At 37.5% G+C, this 20,351-nt stretch overlaps 1 protein-coding gene across 1 annotated transcript in view; it reads right to left on the reverse strand.

The window, feature by feature from the left end:
- Positions 1 to 20,351, reverse strand: part of RNGTT (RNA guanylyltransferase and 5'-phosphatase) — a 329,799-nt gene that overhangs the window by 236,722 nt on the left and 72,726 nt on the right. Inside the window, exon 9 of the mRNA XM_032858093.1 lies at positions 6,084 to 6,219. Within this exon, the coding sequence (XP_032713984.1) occupies positions 6,084 to 6,219 (136 nt within the window). The remainder of the gene's footprint in view (positions 1 to 6,083; positions 6,220 to 20,351) is intronic.

Below are 20,351 nucleotides of genomic sequence, written 5' to 3' on the forward strand. Positions count from 1 at the left end.
AAGTAACAAAGACCAAAAAGGAACAGAGACAATATACAGTAACAGTCACCTCACAGGCAATACAATGGCACTAAATTCATATCTTTCAATAGTTACACAGAATAGGTTAAATGCCCCAATCAAAAGACACAGGGAATCAGACTGGATTTAAAAAAAAAAAAAAAAAAAAAAACAAGACCCATCAATATGCTGCCTGCAAAAGGCTCCCTTTAGACCCAAAGACACCTCCAGATTGAAAGTCAGGGGGTGGAAAACCATTTATCATGCTAATGAACAACAAAAGAAAGCTCAGGTGGCATCCTTATATCACACAAATATGATTTTAAAAACCAAAGACTGGAGTAAGAGATGAGGAAGGACACTATATCATACTTAAAGGGTCTATCGAACAAGAAGATCTAACAATTGTAAATACTGATGTCCCTAACATGGAAGCAGCCAATTATATAAACCAATTAATAACAAAACCAAAGAGACACATCAATAATAATACAATAATAGTAGGGGACTTTAACACACGCTCACTACAAAAGACAGATCATTGAACTGCTTTTCTCTGAGGGCACACTAAGGACCACATGGATGTTACAGATATATTCAGAACATTCCACGCCAAAGGAACAGAATACACATTCTTCTTGAGCACAAATGGAACATTCTCCAGAATATATCACATCCTGGGTCACAAATCAGGTCTCAACCGCTACCAAAATTGGGATCATTTCCTGTATATTTTCAGACCACGATGCTTTGAAACTGGAACTCAACAGGAAACTTGGAAAGAACTCAAATACACAGAGGATAAAGAGAATCCTACTAAAGAATGAAAGTGTCAACCAGGAAATTAAACAAGAATTTTAAAAATTCATGGAAACAAATGAAAATGAAACACAACTGTTCAAAATCTTTGGGATGCATCAACGGCGGCCCTAAGAGGGAAATATATAGCACTACAAGCCTTTCTCAAGAAACAAGAAAGATCTCAACTACACAACCTAACCTTCCACCTGAAGGACCCAGAGAAAGAACAGCAAATAAAGCCTAGACCCAGCAGGAGAAGAAAAATAATAAAGATTAGAACAGAAATCCATGAAATAGAAACAAAAAGACCAGTAGAAAAGACCAATGAAACTGGGATCTAGTTCTTTGAAAGAATTAATAAGACTGATAAACCCCTGGCCAGACTTATCAAAAAGAAAAGAGAAAAGACCCAAATAAAATCATGAATGAAAGAGAGATCACAACTAACACCAAAGAAATACAAACTATGATAAGACCATATTATCAGCAACAATATGTCGACAAATTAGGCAATCTGGAAGAAATGGATGCATTCCTAGAGATGTATAAACTACCAAAACTGAAAAAGAAAGAAATAGAAAACCTGAACAGACCCATAATTAGCAAGGAAATTGAAGCAGTCATCAAAAATCTCCCAACAAACAAGAACCCAGGGACAGAGAGCTTCCCAGGGGAATTCTACCAAACATTTAAAGAAGAATTAAAAACTCTTCTGAAGCAGTGTCAAAAAATTGAAATGGGGAAAGAAAACTTGCAAATTCTTTCTGTAAGGCCAGTATTACCTTGATTCCAAAACCAGACAACGACCTCACCAAAAAGAATTACAGACCAATACCCTTGATGAACATGGATGGAAAAATTCTGACCAACAAACTAGACAATAGGACCAACGGTGCATTAAAAGGATTATTCACTGTGACCAAGTGGGACTTATTCCTGGGCTACAAAGGCTCAACATCCGTAAATCAATCAATGTGATATACCACACAAATAAAAGAAAGGACAAGAACCATATGATCCTCTCAATAGATGCAGAAAAAGCATTTGACAAAGTACAGCATCCTTTTTTGATTAAAACTCTTCAGAGTGTAGGGATAGAGGTAACATACCTCAATATCATAAAAGCCATCTATGAAAATCCCACAGTGAATATCATTCTCAATGCAGAAAAATGGAGAGCTTTTCCCCTAAAGTCAGGAACACAGCAGGGATGTCTACTATCACCACTGCTGTTCAACATAGTACTAGAAGTCCTAGTCTCACCAATCAGACAACAAAATAAAAAATAAAAGGCATCCAAATCAGCAAAGAAGAAGTCAAATTCTCACTCTTTGCAGATGACATGATACTCTATGTGGAAAACCCAAAGCCTCCAAAAACAAAATGGCTATAACTCATATAGGAACTCAGCAAAGTGGCAGAATATAAAATCAACGCACAGAAATCACTTGCGTTTCTATACACTAACAATGAGACACAAGAACGAGGAATTAAGGAATCAATCCCACTTACAATTGCATCCAAAACCATAAGATACCTAGGAATAAACCTAACCCAAGAAGCAAAGGACATGTACTCAGAGAACTATAGAACACTCATGAAAGATATGGAGGAAGACACAAAGAAATGGAAAAACATTCCATGCTCATGGATTGGAAGAACAAATATTGTTAAAATGGCTATGCTACCTAGAGCAATCTATACATTCAATACAATCCTTATCAAAATATCGTTGATATTTTTCACAGAACTGGAACAAATAATCCTAAAATTTGTATGGAACCAGAAAAGACCTTGAATAGCCAGAGGAATGTTAAAAAAGAAAACCAAAACTGGGGGCATCACAATGCCTGACTTCAAGCTCTACTACAAAGCTGCAATCATCAAGACATCATGGTACTGGCACCAAAAAAAGACACATAGATCAATGGAACAGAACAGAGAACCCAGAAATGGACCCTCAACTCTGTGGGCAACTAATCTTCAACAAAGCAGGAAAGAATAGCCAATGGAAAAGACAGTCTCTTCAATAACTGGTGCTGGGAAAATTGGGCAGCCACAAGCAAAAGAATGAAACTGTACTATTTCCCTACACCATACACAAAAATAGATTCACAATGGATAAAAGACCTAAATGTGAGACAGGAATCCATCAAAATCCTAGAGAAGAACATAGGCAGCAACCTCTGTAACCTCGGCCACAGCAACTTCTTGTTAGACACATCTCCGAAGACAAGAGAAACAAAGGCAAAAATGAACTATTGGGACTTCATCAAAATAAAAAGCTTTTTTTTTTTTAAAGATTTTATTTATTTATTTGGCAGACAGAGATCACAAGTAGGCAGAGAGGCAGGCAGAGAGAAGGGGGGGAAGCAGGCTCCCTGCTGAGCAGAGAGCCCAATGCAGGGCTCAATCTCAGGCCCATGAGATCATGACCTGAGCCGAAGGCAGAGGCTTAACCCACTGGACCACCCAGGTGCCCCAAAATAGAAGGAAACAGTCGATAAAATCAAAAGACAACCAACAGAAAGGGAGAAGATATTTGCAAATGATATATCAGATAAAGGGTTAGTACCCAATATCTATAAATAACTTATCAAACTCAACACCCAAAGAACAAATAATCCAATCAAGAAATGGGCATAAGGCATGAACAGACACTTCTTCAAAGCAAACATCCAAACGGCCAACAGACACACGAAAAGGTGCTAAACATCCCTCAGCACCAGGGAAATACAAATCAAAAGCACAATGAGAAAACACCTCACACCAGCCAGAATGGCTAAAATTAACAAGTCAGAAAATGACAGATGTTGGTGAGGACACAAAGCAAGGGGAACCCTCTTACACCGATGGTGGGAATGCAAGCTGGTGCAGCTGCTCTGGAAAACGGTATGGAGGTTCCTCCAAAAATTGAAAATAGAGCCACCCTACATCCCAGCAACCGCACTACTGGGGGTATTTACCCCAAAGATAAAAATGTAGTGACCCAAAGGGACACCATGCACCCCAGTGTTTACAGCAACAATGTCCACAATAGCCAAACTATGGAAAGGGCCTAAATGTCCATCAACAGATGACTAGATAAAGAAGATGTGGTATATATATACAATGGAATACTACTCAGCTATCAAAAAAAAATGAAATCTTGCCATTTGCAATGACGTGGATGGAACTAGTGGGTATTAAGCTAAGCAAAATAAGTCAATCAGAGAAAGACAATTATCATATCATCTCACTGATATGTGGAATTTAAGAAACAAAACAGAGGATCATAGGGGAAGAGTACAAACAAAACAAGACAAAACCAGACAGGGAGGCAAACCATAAGAGACTCTTAGTCATAGGAAACAAACTGTGGATCCCTGTAAGGGGGAGCGGAGGAGGGATGCAGTAACTGGGTGATGGACACTAAGGAGGGCATGTGATATAATGACCACTGGGTATTATATAAGACTGATGAATCACAGACCTGTACCTCTGAAACCAATGATATACTATACATTAACTAAATTTTTAAAAAATTATTTAATGTTTAAAAAAACTGCACAATTGTAAAAGGAAAAATGTATAAGGATATGCATTTAAAAAGTGTCTTCCAATTAAAAAAAATAAAAATAAAAACCTAAAAAAAAAAATGTTCACCAAAAGAGGACTGCTCAAAAAAATTACAGAACTATTTCTTAAACTTGGCTGATTATTTGGGCACTTATTAAAAGTACAGATGACTCTGGTCCCTGGCAGAGTCTCATTCACTAGGTTGAGGTTGGGTTATTGAGATGGGTCATATTTTTAAAGAGCATCTACTACAATTTTCGCAGTCAAGATAGTTTGGATACCCCAGTAATTATGGTGTTTACATATGCAATGTTATACCATTCAGACATTTATGTGAGAAAGACATCCAAATCAAATTGCTACATGAGGAGAAAAAGACAAGTTACAAAACACATGTACCATTTGGTTCTTTCATACAAAATATTTAACTACACACGTGTATACATATTTCACCAGAGGACTCACTTTCAAAGAGGCAGAGGTTCCACGATTATTTAGAATCTTATTGGATTATAAAGGATCCCAACTACACTAAAGAATCTACGTTCTAAGTTTCTATTATTAATATGAATATTACATTCCACAGGAATAGACGTAAGATTGAACACTGTGTCACAGAGAAAAGTCTGGAATAATGTTCATCAAAATGATAATATAAGTTACTCCAATAGTAGTTCTGGTAATTTTCACCAGCTTTTTCCTAATATTCTATATTATTTTAATTTTTATTTACAATGAACAGATATTCTCAGAATTGGGAAGAAAGCTGCTTATATGGGAGAAAGTTAAAATATTTTTAATCAAGTAATTTTATGATTATTAAATATATTTTCTGAAATGGGAAAATCCAGGGATGCCTGGTGGCTAAGTCATTAAGCATCTGCCTTCAACTCAGGTCATGATCCCAGAGTCCTGAGATCAAGCCCTATATCAGGCTCCCTGCTCAGCAGGAAGCCTGCTTCTCCCTCTCCCATTCCCCCTGCTTATGTTCCCTCTCTGGCTGTCTCTCTCTATGTCCAATAAATAAATAAAATCTTTAAAGAAAAAAAAATGGAAAATTCTTACCAACTTTTAAAATTCAAATGTAAAAGTATAGTGGTTGATGTCAAAGGCATAATTCTCTTTAAACCAGAACTATATTAGTTCATATAGCTGAAGAGCCAAGGGAAAATGTGATATGTTGTATCATATAATTAAAATTCAATTGACAAGTAAAAGAATAAAATAAAAGTAGTCTTTTTCAACAAGAACTATTTTTTTTCAACCACAAGGAGCAAAAAAATATTAAGATTTAGTTTTGTTCACTTATTCCCATAGCCAAGACAATAATCAAGTGAGAGTAAGTGAAGGTAAGAGATAAATAAAATTTAACATCCTAATAAGAAACTGGATTATTTTCTTTATATATCAATTATACCTCAGAAAATTCTTTAAAAAAGTAGATTATAAGTTTCCCATTGACTTAATAAAAATACACATTTAGGGGAGCCTTTAGTCGGTTTAGTGTCCAACTCCTGATTTCGGCTCGGGTCATGATCTCAGGCTTGCAATTGGGCCCCACTTGGAGCCCACGCTTGACTGGATCCTGCTTAAGATTCTTTGTCTCCCTTCCCCTCTGACCCTCCCTACTCTGAAAAAAAAAAAATTATTTCTTTTACTTGCAGGAAAAAGAAAAATAGCAGTGTCTAACTTAAAAAAAAAATATATATATATATATGACTTACCCCATCCAAGAGAGTATTTGATAAATGTATACGGAGATCTTTACGAAATGGAAATTCCAGATTTGAAACATGAAACACTGAATTATCTCTATCAATCATAAAAACTTCATTTGTGCCATCAATCAACATCATATACCTGTAGATTAAACATTAAAAAGATAATATTAATAGTATAATTCAAGTGAAGGATCCTAAAAAATAAATTACTTTTCCTTAGACTTACAATAACTACACAGAATAATGTTCACTGGAGTCTCCTAACCCCAACAATTATCATTCAGATTAAAGTACCACAAATAACAAATACTTTTTTAAAATAATTTATTTTCCTATAAAAACACACAGGGTATCGATAAAGTTTTTTATGCAGACAATGTGATGTTGAAGTGCAATCTTATGACCTACCTTAGGAGAGAATAGTTCTCTAATTTTTATTAGATCTTAAACATCAATGTTTACAAAACACACATACACTTATATGGAATTACTGCATTTTATTAGTCCAACAACTTCATGAATTAGTTATTACTCTCCACTTTGCAGTAGGAAAAAAGAGAAAGTAACCGACTGGCAGATGGCTGGACTTCAAATTATCCAATGCTCTTTCTACCACACTACAGTTAGCAAAAGAGCTAACCCCTCTCTTTGAATCAAGATTATAATATAGCCAGATATCACCATTTCAAGTACAATTCTCATTCATTCCTATAAAATTAAAATTTTTTAAACATATTAAACATAAAACATTTTAAACATTCCTGAGAATTTTTATCAGCCCTTATCTTCTTAGACCCAATCAATTTATGGGGAGGGTTATATACTTTAAAATGCATCATTCCCTCAAATGGTCAAGTTACTGTCACTGCTTCCCCATCAGTGGATCACCAAGAATGGAGCTGTACTTCACGGAGTACATATAAAAATAAAGTCCAAATGGATTCAAGATGAGGAAATTACAGATGAATAGGCTATGCTACCAAATGAATAATGGCAGGAATGGGGGTGACAAGATGATACCAGGTACCAAAATTTTCAAATGAGAGAAAATTGACAGGAATGAGTAAGAAAGTTAAAAGGCGTGAGACCCAAAAGAACGGAATTTTACTTTAAGTTGTTCTTACTTGCTGATAATTGAAAGAATGGAGGAATAAAAGTCTGGATATACCACTGAAAATGGAGAAGACTGACCAGTCTTGCCCAACCTTGGGCCCACAAGGTATTTCAGAAAAAAAGAAGCAACAACTGAAAGATGTACCTCAGACAAGTTAAGGCCAGGGGGTAGAAGAAATATTAAATGAAACATTAAATGAAGAGATGGAAGTTAACAAGCAGAGGCTAATGTAACAGAGGATAATTTATTTGGCATAAACAAGTGTTCTAAAGAGCAAATAGACATGTTTAGACCAGGAGAGGAGAAATGGGAGAGCTGATTAAGGTACAAGAAGTATGTGACAAACAGTCTGAAGAGCAGCAAAGAAGACCAAAAGAGCTTACATCTGGGGTTTAAATTGGAAGCATGCTGTTACTAGTGTTTTCAAAATAATTAGTCCCAGCAGGTACCTGGGGAGAAGGTGGAGCGCTCAGGCCCTTGCTACATATTCAAACAGTGGTAGCCTTAGTAGGTGTGGGTCCTGGAGAGTCAGGTTACACTAGGAAAAATATAATCAGCCTGTCTAGAATGACTGTGCCTCTGAGAGACTCCTAGACCTACTGCTGGGTCAGCAGACAGGCAGACAACAGAAATACTTAGCCCCTAAAGCATTCCCGCATGTGCTTTTCAAAAGCAGCAACTCCAGATGGATAGGGAGAATCTAGATTTCTTGGAAGAAGTTTTTCCCCTGGATTGTGTTTCAAAGAAAAGTTAAATCAACATAAGGAAAGGTCAAATAAAAAGCAATCGTGATATCTTCTGTAAAAATGTTACTGAAGACATAATCCATCCAGTTGTACACTGACTTAGGCCAGCACTTTGCAAAGCTTAATATTTACTTTAAAAGCATTTAATGGCAAAATGAATTAAGGAAACTATCTTTCTCTTAGAAAGTCAAGATACATGTTAAGAATACTTAAGGTTATGAGAAAACATGTAAGAAGTTTCTTTATGACAACAAAAAGACATCCAAATTAGTAAAGAAGTAAAACTTTCATTATTTGCAGATGGCATGATACTCTGTAGAAAACCCAAGAGACTCCACCAAAAAACTACTGGAACTGGTAAGTACACTCTAAAACACTGATGAAAGAAGCAAACTACAGATTTAATACTACACCTAGCAAAATACCATGTCATTTTTCACAGAACTACAACAAATAATCCTAAAACTTGTATGGGGACCCCAAATAGCCAAAACAATCTTAAAAAAGAAAAACAAACCTTGAGGCATCACACTTCCAGACCTCCAGTCATAGTACAAAGCTGCACTAATCAAAACAGTATGGTACTGGCACAAAAAACAGACACATAGATCAATGGAACAGAATAGAAAACCCAGAAACAAACCCACAATTATATGGTCAATTAATTTATAACAAAAGAGACAAGAATATGCAACCAGTGATAGTCTCTTCAACAAAGGTGTTGGGAAAACTGGACAGCTACATGCAAAAGAATGAAACTGGACCACTTCCTTACACCATACACAAAAATAAATTTGAAATCAATAAGAGACCTAAATCTGAGACAGGAAATCATCAAAACCTTAAAAGAGAGCATAGGCAGCAATTTCTCTAACATTGGCCATAGCAACATTTTTCTAGATAAGTCTCCTGAGGCAAAGGGAAAAAAGCAAAAATAAACTATTTGACTGCATCAAAATATAAAGCTTCTTCACAGTGAAGGAAACAATCAACAAAACTAAAAGACAACCTACTGAATGGGAGAAGATATTTGCAAATGACATAACTGATAAAGGGTTAATATCCAAGATATATAAAGAACTTACACAATTCAACACCCAAAAAATAAATAATCCAACTTAAAAATGGGCAGAAGACTTGAACAGACATTTCTTCAAACAAGATATACAATGGCTAACAGACATACAAAAAGGTGCTCAAGATCACTCATCATCAGGGAAATGCAAATCAAAACTACAATAAAATATCACCTCACACTTTATCAGAATGGCTAAAACAACACAAGAAACAACATTGGCAAGGATATGGAGAAAGAGGAATCCTCTTGCACTGGTGGTGGGAATGCAAACTGTACAACTGCTCCAGAAAACAGTATTGATGTTTCACAAAAAATTAAAAATAAAACTACTCTACAATCCAGTAATGGCACTACTGGGTATTTACCCAAAGAATACAAAACCCTAAGCCTAAAGGATGCATGTACCCCAATGTTTACTGAAGCATTACTTACAACAGCCAAATTATGGAAGCAGACCAAGAGTCCACGGAAACATGAATGGATAAAGAAGATGTGGTATATATATATATATATATATATATATATATATATATATACTGGAAAAATATTCAGCCATAAAAAAAGAATGAAATCTTGTCATTTGCAACATCTTGGATGGAGCAAGACAGTATATAATGCTAAGTGAAATAAGTCTGTCAGAGAAAGATATATATCATGATTTCATTCATATGTGGAATTTAAAAAGCAAAACAAAAAAAGGGGGGTGAGAGAGATAAATCAAAAAACAGACTCTTAACTATAGAGAACAAAAGGATGGTTGCCAGAGGGAAAGTGGATGAAGGGATGGGTGAAATAGGGGATGGGGATAAAAGAATACACTTGGGGCACCTGGGTGACTTAGTGGGTTAAAGCCTCTGCTTTTGGCTCAGATCATGACCCCAGGGTCTTGGGATCGAGCCCTGCATCGGGCTCTCTGCTCGGCAGGGAGCCTGCTTCCCGCTGTCTGTCTGTCTGTCTCTCTCTCTCTCTCTCGCTTCCTGCCTCTCTGCCTACTTGTGATCTCTCTCTCTCTCAAATAAATAAATAAAATCTTTTTAAAAAATAAATAAATAAAGAGTACCCTTAACCATGATGAACACTGAGTAATGTATAAAACTGTTGAATCACTATACTGTACACCTGAGACTAATATAACACTGTATGTTAACTACACTGGAATTGAAATAAAAAAACTTTTAACAAAAGAAAAAAGAAAAAGTCTGTTTATCTTATTTAGCCCATTATCTTCAAACTTAATCCTGATACCTGTTAGTATTCAGCAGAATTAGTGCTCCACATTCACAGTTTTAGGACAGCTGAATTAGGCTAATACATTTTAAAATTCAAAAAAAGAAATGCTCTTCTGCTCATATGATGACAAAAATTATATTTCCCTTTTCACTGGCTGCTCAGAAGCTCAGAATTAAATATAATGCTGAAACTGAATAAATATTCAATCACAAGGCGTGGCATAGTTGTTTTTCCTACCATAACTGTTTATTTCATATTCATACTTTAACACATTATATATAGGACATATATCATTCATATACATATGTAAAAAGAAAGTATGTAAGTAAAAAGCAAGGTTTGATAGTAAGATATATATATGTATGTGTATGTCATATACACATACATATATATATATCTTACTATCAAACCTTGCTTTTTACTTCAAGTAGAATATTAAAGAAAACACTATGTACACTTACTGTAAACATTTTTTTAAGGTTTTATTTATTTGAGAGACAGAGTGTGAGCACAAACAGCAGGGAGGGTAGAGGGAATGAGAGAAGCACTGAGCAGGAAGCATGATGTTGGGCTGGATTCTAGGACCCTGGTATCATGACCTGAGCCAAAGACAGACTCTTGACCAACTGAGCAACCCAGGTGCCCCTACTGTAAAAAGATTTAAAAAAATCAAGGGAAAAAAAGGCTTTAGAAGATAGAATTCAATATAAAGGACTGCTCGTGGGAAACACAGCTTCCATCTGCAGAGATACTAGAAAAATTATTTAGCAGTTGGTATTCAGGGATTCTTCTGCACATTTAAATTTTCAGGCTTTGGAACAAAAGTTTGTGGGATGTGATTTTTTGGTTTCAACTCCAGTTATTCCAAATCATGTGTTCTTTTATTATATGATACCGATGAAAAATAAGGAGTTTTTTGTGCTAGGGAGAGAAGATAAGGAAGGTAAAAATATTCCACATCACTCCAAAGTCTCTGAAAGCAGCCAGATGCTTTTAAAAAAAAGTAACTGTCCCATATACCATTATATGCTGGCAAGACACTAAACAAGTAACCTCAAGCATAGTTAAATATGGAAAAGGTGAAGGACATGACGCTACAGGAGCATACAAAAGGTGGAACCTGTCAGAGTGTGGAGATCAAGAAAAGTATCCCAGAAGGATTCTCATGCAGCTGATAATAACAGCAGGTTATTATCAGTTACTGAGCAATGACTATACAGAGAGCAGTGTTCAGAGTACTTTACAGTAACATCTTTAAGCCTTACAGTAACCCAATCATGTAGGTAAATCATTCCCATTTTCCAGGTGAGGAAACTGAAACATGTATTAAGTAACTTGCCTAAGATCATAAAGCCAGCAAAACAACAGAGTTGATATTAAAATCTAGGCAACAGCATATCTCTACAACCTCTACAGCGTACTGCCTCCGGCCTGCCATATGTGAGAGTTAACCAGCCAACTGCTATGGGGTGGGAGGGTGAAGGAAAGGTAGGTGGGGCTGCTGATAATCAGAGCATGGTACAGTCTACCAGGTGCACTATCTTTTGAGACAAAAGTGTTCTGACAACTAAAAAAAAATTCAGAATACTGAAGCATAAAGAGAAAAAGAGGGAGGGTGCCTGGGTGGCTCAGTTGATTAAGCAACGAACTCCTGATTTCAGATCAGGTTGTGGGGCTCCACGCTGGGTGTAGAGCCTGCTTAAGATTCTCTCTCTTGGGCACATGGGTGGATCAGTTGGTTGAGCGGCTGCCTTCGGCTCGGGTCATGATCCTGGACTTCCAGGATCGAGTCCAGCATCAGGCTCCCAGTTCCTTGGGGAGTCTGCTTCTCCCTCTGACCTTCTCCTCTCTCATGCTCTCTCTCACTCATTCTCCCTCAAATAAATAAATAAAATCTTTAAAAAAAAAAAAAAAGATTCTCTCTCTTTCCTCTGCCCCTACCCACCCCTAAGAAGGGGGGGGGGTGTGGCATGGCTTGAGACTAGAGAAGTAGTTCCAAACTTAGGAATTAATGAAAATCTTTTTTTCAACTTTATTACTAGAAAATGGAAAACCTCTTGAATGAGACAAACAGAAACCATATGGGTAATTCAAAGACTGATTTAAAGATTTTATTTATTTATTTGATAGAGAGATCACAAGCAGGCAGAGAGGCAGGCAGAGAGAGAGGAGGAAGCAGGCTCCCTGCTGAGCAGAGAGCCCGATGCGGGGCTCGATCCCAGGACTCCGAGATCATGACCTGAGCCGAAGGCAGCGGCTTAACCCACTGAGCCACCCAGGCGCCCCTCAAAGACTGATTTAATACAGGAACCTGGTTACACAGATACTGAAAAGCTGAAAAGGTAAAAAGGGAAGGCTAAGGGAATCAAGAGATTAATAACTGCAAGAAGTACTACCACCACCAAAGGGCTGGGGGAACAAAATGGAAGAGGTGTGTTATGAGAAACTAGATGCCTGAAGGAAGGGTATTATGGGGCTATGCCTGAAAGAGAGGAGGAAGTCCATGGAGTTTGGTGTTCAGACCTCTAAGGAGTTGGAACCACATGGTTGACACCTTGGCCTCCAAGGAGAGGAGCCCTGCAACTCAAGTCTGAATACCTATGGACGAGGCACAGGCAAGAGGGTGCTCGAACTGCTAAGGGGACACAGCCCAGTGGGGGTGGGTGAGGAAGAAATGCAGTGGCACTCCATCTACCTAGAGTGCAGGGCCCAGAAACTGGTACCTGGGAGAGGGAGCAGCAAGGCTGGCGCTGGGAGTGCCAAAAGAAGCTGGAGAATGAAGCGATGGTTATCGTTGGCTGCTGGAGGTATGAAGAAACTAGAAACAGAAGTCCTTTCTCTTACCTCCCAAATGTTCCCCACGGGTCGCAGTGGTAAAACCCAATAGGAAGCAAGCTGGCAATGGAGAAATGCAGTTTGCAGAGCCCCAGTCTGCCATCATGGTTTAAAACGGTCAACCAGAGCTGAGAAATGACAGGTAAATAAAAGGCAGACCACTGAAGCATAATCTGACCCATATTTTTTAAAGTTCACTGCCACATAATGTAGAGTCCTACAGGGCAGGAACCAATGTGTAGACCAGAGATATTATGAAGCTTCTGTCCTATACCAATGGGACTGCAAGCTGCAAAGATGACTTAGAAATAACTGGATAAACTCAAGGTATTTAAGAGGCAGATTGACAACTCGCCAGCAGGGAAATACAAATCAAAACCACAGTGAGATACCACCTCACATCAGTCAGAATGACTAAAATTAACAAGTCAGGAAGTGACAAGTGTTGGCGAGGATGTGGAGAAAGGGGAACCCTCTTAGATTGTTGGTGGGAATGCAAGCTGGTGCAGCCATTCTGGAAAACAGAATGGAGGTCCCTCAAAAAGTTGAAAATAAATCTACCCTGACCCAGCAACTGCACTACTAGGTACTTAACCCAAAGATACAAATGTAGTAATCCAAAGGGGCACCTGCAACCCAATGTTTATAGCAGCAATGTCCACAATAGCCAAACTATGGAAAAAACCTCCAACAGATGTCCACCAACAAATGAATGAATAAAGAAGATGCGGTATCTATACACAATGGAATACTATGCAGCCATCAAAAAATGAAATCTTGCCATTTGCAGCAATGTGGATAGAACTAGAGGGTATTATGCTAAGCGAAATAAGCCAATCAGAAAAAGACAATTATCATATGGTATCTCTGATAGGAAGAATTTGAGAGGCAGGGCGGGGGGCTGAGGGGGTAAGGGAGGGGAAAAAATGAAAGATGGGACCGGGGAGGGAGATAAACCATAAAAGACTCTTAATCCCAGGAAACAAACTGAGGGTTGCTGGGGGGTACCAGAGATAAGGTGGCTGGGTTATGGACATTGGGGAGGGTATGTGCTACGGTGAGTGCTGTGAATTGTGTAAGACTGATGATTCACAGACCTGTACCCCTGAAGCAAACAATACATACAAAAAAAATAAATAAATAATACAAAAAAAAAAAAAAGAGGCAGATTGAGAGAACAATATGCTATTGATTAGATATGGGGCTGAAAGACTAGAAGTCAAGGATGACTTCCCATCTGGCATAAGTAACTGGGTGTACCTTATTTACTGAGCCATGAAGCATTTAAGGAGGAAGGAGTAACGATTTGGATTGGCCAAAAATACAGATATCGTTTTAAATATGGATACGGAAATTTTCATTTCCATATTGAAAGTCAGAGGGCCTCTCCTGGAATAGCTGAAAAATTATTCAGAGCAACAGCACTGTCAGCAAGTGTCAGCAGTGGCTTCCTACTCAAAGTATTCCTGTGCCTGGTCTTGGCTCTGGTCCTTCATACCTGGCTGCCCTGATTCCTATCCATTTTCCCAGACTTGTTCTAAGTATTTTTTTTTTTTTTTAGATTTTATTTGTTTATTTGACAGAGAGAAAGAGATCACAAGTAGGCAGAGCAACAGGCGGGGGGTGGGGGGTGGGGAGCAGGCTCCCTGCTGAGCAGAAAGCCCGATGTAGGGCTCAATCCCAGGACCCTGAGATCATGACCTGAGCCAAAGGCAGAGGCTTAACCCACTGAGCCATCCAGGCGCCCCTGCTTCTAAGTATTCTTTCCTTAAATTAGCCAAAGTTAATTTCTACTGCCTACAGTCAATGTAATGCTAATAGATATGCTGGTGCTTTTTTTTTTCCTTTTTTGCCCGCTATATAACACATAACTTCAAGCAATTTAAACGTGTCTATGATGTAACCTCACTATTATGTTCCCCAACATACTCTTAATATCAAGGTTTACATGATACTAGCTAGCTCTTTATATAATAATTTCATGCCAAGGGATATGCTGTCTATTTCCTGTCCTTTAACAGAGATAAGTGTATAACATTAAGTCCAGAGCTTACTTTCTCTTTGTATCTTTTCTCTCATAAGAACTCAGGGCCAAACCTCTATACCAACTATATTCCTTCTCCTCTCTATTACGAAAAGAATTGCCACACAAGTACCTGAAACCTAACTCTCAAGTTTATAAAACTATACAGAAAAAATTCAGTTATACTAAAATTTCTTACATAGAAAATTCAGTGTCGAGCCACTTCCACAGATACAATTATAAACCTGCCTGACATGACAGCCAGTGGTCAGCCTCTGCCCCCGACCAACCAACACCTGTCACATCTTATTCTAAAAACAATACAAGAATAGCTGACTTGCCAAACACCAGCTTTCTTCCTTCCCCCATGGGGGCTAACGCACATTTTGCCTTTTTCGCTCACTAGCTCACCACTCAGTAAATTTTATCTATGGTAATCTCTTTTGCAAAGTATATCCATGTCTCCTTTAGCCCAATTTTTTCTCTTTCTTTCAACTCCTAAAAAAAATTATATTACATTTTACAAAAAAAATTTAAATAAAAGACATTTTCCTCTTTCTCACCTCATGTACTTATGGTTCCATTAATGAACCTAAGAAAACTCTGATCAAGGCTAGTGACACATCTGTATCAGGCAAAATTTAAAAGTTGTTAAGATTTTAATCCACCTACACAAAATAATCAGTGTCACAGAGTCCCCTTCACAATCTCCATCATACTCTCACTCTACTCCTCATCCTGTAGAAAGCAAATCAGTTTTCCCCAACAGAACTTTTTAACTAGTCAAAATAGTGTTTTTTATAAGCTTCTTGCATTTGTTCCAATTATAGTCTGGTTAGTTACCAGTGTTGGAACAGTACCTTTTATCATTTTTCACAGCTAAAATACAGTAATGAAGGTACCTTAGGAATTAAGCAAACTTTATAGCCTTGGTTGGCAACCCAACCACCATTTAGACTAGAATTCTACAGAAACACAGCCTAAAGTCTGCCAAAGTTAGTTCAGGAATCTCAGAGAAAGACTTCTGATGAGTTTCAGAATCCCTGCTTGCATCACCTTCACAAAAGGAACAATATGTGATGATAAAACAATGTAATCCTACACAGGAACTTCACATTCAAACTAATGGCTATTTACCTGCTTATGTGACAAAATAACATTTCAACCCTTGAAAAGAAAAACTATTTGAAAGACAAGTACAGCTTTCCTTTATTTCATCTTCCAGAAATCAAAAAATTCACATTAAGATCATTCTTATTTTCACATTAACAAATTAAAGATAACACATACATATAGTAATACCACCACCACCACCTAACTTTTTAAAATTTCTGATTACTGTTAACAGTCACTGAAATGAAGATACAGTGCTAACATATTCTCTTCATCAAAAACCATCAAAAAATTTTTTTAAGATTTTATTTGTTTATTTGATGGAGAGAGACACAGAGAGAGAGGGAACACAAACAGGGGCAGAGGGTGAGGTAGAAGCAGACTTCCCGCTGAGCAGGGAACCAATGCAATGCTCAATCCCAGGACCCCAGGATCAGGACTGGAGCTGAAGAAAGATGCTAAACCACTGAGCCATCCAGGCACCCCAAAACCTATCAAAATTTTCATTTAGCATTACAAAAGATTCTAACCCAACAAGTAATTTTATTTTGATTTATTGATGTGACAAGCACAGCAGTCTTCTTTAAAAGAATTAGTTCTGGGCGCCTGGGTGGCTCGGCTCAGTGGGTTAAAGCCTCTGCTTTTGGCTCAGGTCATGGTCTCAGGGTCCTGGGATCAGGCCCCGCATCGGGCTACTTGCTCAGCGGGGAGCCTGCTTCCCTCTCTCTCTCTCTCTCTCTGCCTGCCTCTCTGCCTGCTTGTGATCTGTCAAATAAATAAATAAATAAATCTTTAAAAAAAAAATTAAAAAAAAAAGAATTAGTTCTTTTTAAAATCCTATCACATCAATTTAAGGTCACGAAACAGATATGATTAAGGTTTTGTGGTCTTAAATTCACTTTAAGTCCACAGCTTCATTCTATTAAGTGATCACTTACATACACACAACAGTAATTAAACAGACATGTATTATTTAATTTTAAATTGCAAAGCCCATTCACTTCCCCACCAATTTAATTGTCAAATTGCCTAACCAGACTTTGATCTTAGAATGTTAATTGTACATTAAATGGCAAGCCAGAAGCATGCCACTGAACATTTAGGCAACTTCCCAACATTTAAATGTCTTCTACCTAACCATAGCCATCTTTGTTTTATATGTTGCTTATACAGCAAATTTTCTACTATGTTCTGTTCATCTATCTTCTTTTGTTTAAGCATGGTACTTGGTAAAACTTAGTCTATGGAAAAATCATCAAATGACTCTAACTTTTTTTTTTAATTAAGGTAATTCATCTCAAGTAAATCGTGAAGACCTGATAGTATCTACCATTAAAAAAAAAAAAAATCACAGATTCTCCAAAATTTCTCATTAAAATATGTGTGCTTATTTCTATTAACAGATATTAATAATTTTCAAATACAGATATTTCTGTTTCAAGACACCCCCTTCAACCAGCAAGATTCAGAGTATTGTGTAAAGCTTAAAAATCAACACTATAAAAGTTGGGCAAGGTCTAAGGCCCAGTGTCAGTTTTGAAATTCCTCCCTCCCATTCCACAGGATTAATGATATGTAATACAAATAACCAAGTGTATAATAAGATATAGAGCAAATTTATTGCACCCAACAGTTAAAAATATAATTTAAACTGCTTACTTTGTTTAATATGTCAATGGTACAAATGCTATCATCATGGGCTTTGGGAAGCCTGTTTTACCAGACTGAACAGTGCTTTGCTATCTAGATCCCTAAAAAAAACAGAAAAACAATCTGAGGGTTTTGAAGGGGCAGGGGGTGGGAGGTTGGGGGAACCAGGTGGTGGGTATTAGAGAGGGCACGGATTGCATGGAGCACTGGGTGTGGTGCAAAAACAATGAATACTGTTACGCTGAAAATAAATTAAAAAATTTAAAAAAAATAAAATAAAGGCAAAAAAAAAGAAAAAAGAATAGGCAGACAGATTAGAAACAAAAATCTCGTCAAGTAATGATTCTAACTGTCCAACTCCTAAGCATATGCTTAAACTTCAGATTTGCAACTTCTTTATCCCTTTCTGGTTTTGCCATCTTGTACTGCTCAGAAATTTGCGCATACCTGTTTCTAAGCCTATGTATTGAACTACTACACCACCTTATCCTAAAATACATGGAAGTTTACTATGGTAGTTAAGAACATTCATCCAAGACAAACTTCTTAGCTCTGTGATTTTGCACAAATCACTTGACTGCTCTAAGACTCAATTCCCTCAACAAAAGTGTCTACATCTCGGGGCGCCTGGGTGGCTCAGTGGGTTAAAGCCTCTGCCTTCAGCTTAGGTCATGATCCCAGAGTCCTGGGATCAAGCCCCGCATAGGGCTCTCTGCTCCTTGGGAGCCTGCTTCCTCCTCTCTCGCCAGCCTCTCTGCCTACTTGTGATCTCTGTCAAATAAATAAATAAAATCTTAAAAAAAAAAAAAAAGTGTCTACCTCTCAAGGTACTTGAAAGAATTAAATGAGGTAGTACACCTATGTTCATTTCATGGCAGGATTATTCACAAATGCTTAATTGTATAAGCAACCCAAGTGTCCATTTACAGATGAATGGATATGAAAATGTGGTATACACTGGAATATTATTTAGCCTTTATAAAGGAAATTCTGATATACGGTACGATATAAATAAACTTCAAGGACATTATGCTAAGGATATATGTCAATCACAAAGAGACAAAATAACACATGACTCCACTTAGAGTGGAATCCACCTAGAGGGATAAAAGTCAGAGAAACAGAAAGTAGAATGGTGGTTGCTAGGAGCTGGGGGAAGAGGGGAGTGGAAAACTATCATTTAATGGATATAGAATTTTAGTTTTGCATAATGAAAAGAGTTCTAGAGAGGAAAGGTAGTGATGTTTGCACATTATGAATGTATTTAATACCACTGATTTTAAAAATGGTTAAGATGGTAAATTTTATGTTATATATATTTTGCCACAATAAAAATCATTTTACTTCTTCTTTTTTTTTTTTTTTTTTTTTTTTACAGAGAGAGATCACAAGTAGGCACAGAGGCAGGCAGAGATAGAGAGAGGGAAACAGGCTCCCCGCTGAGCAGAGAGCCCGATGCGGGGCTCGATTCCAGGACCCTGAGATCACAACCCGAGCCGAAGGCAGAGGCTTTAACCCACTGAGCCACCCAAGCGCCCCAATAAAAATCATTTAAAAAAAAAAGAAAGAACTAGGGTGCCTGGGTGGCTTAGTTGGTTAAGCATCTGCCTTTAGCTCAGGTCATGATCCCTGGGTCCTGGGACTGAGCCCCACATCAGAGTCTGCTCAACAAGGAGTCCTCTTGTCCCTCTCCCTCTGCCCCTCCCCATACCACTCGTGCATACACTCTTTCTTTTTCTCTCAAATAAATAAATAAAATCCTTAAAAAAAAAAAAAAAGATGAAGAAGAAAGAAAGAAAGAAAGAAGAGAATTAAGCAAGTTACCACATAAAGGGTTAAGAACAGTGCTTGGCACATGGTAATAAAATGTCAGCTACTGGGGCACCTAGGTGACCCAGTCAATTAAGCATCCAACTCTTGGTTTCAGCTCAGGTCATAATCTCAGGGTTGTGAGATCAGTCCCACGTTGGGCTCTGCCCTCAGTGTGAACTCTGCTTAAAATTCTTTCTCTCCATTTCCCTCTGTCCCTTCCCCAGCTTGCATGCTCTCTCTCTAAAATAAATAAATAAAATCTTTTTTTTAAAATGTCAGCTATTATTATTATGTCTAAGGAAATATAGTACCTAAAGCTGGGTATTATTATTATTAATGCTGCAACTAGTATTTTATAGAATCCAAAAAAGAATTGAGGTTATTGACAAAACAAACCTTGGATAGGACAGAAAAGATTAGTTTAAAAACTTTGTAGACAGGAAGAAAGACAATCCTTCTAAGGAGAGAAGTGAGAAATGAATAAATGCACAAACTCTGAAATGTAAAATAAATAAATATAGGTTACCCACAGCCCACAAACTCAAGCTTATCAGCATATTTACACAAAGGCTGACAGCAACTACAATAGTTACTTAATTCATTTTTTCATGAATAGGTGTCACCCAGTTTTATAAAATCAGAAGGTATACTACTTGAGTGCGCAAGAACT

The sequence above is a fragment of the Lontra canadensis genome, unplaced genomic scaffold (assembly GCF_010015895.1).
Source record: "Lontra canadensis isolate GAN:19392208 unplaced genomic scaffold, GSC_riverotter_1.0 scaffold14, whole genome shotgun sequence".
Taxonomy (NCBI): Eukaryota; Metazoa; Chordata; class Mammalia; order Carnivora; family Mustelidae; genus Lontra; species Lontra canadensis.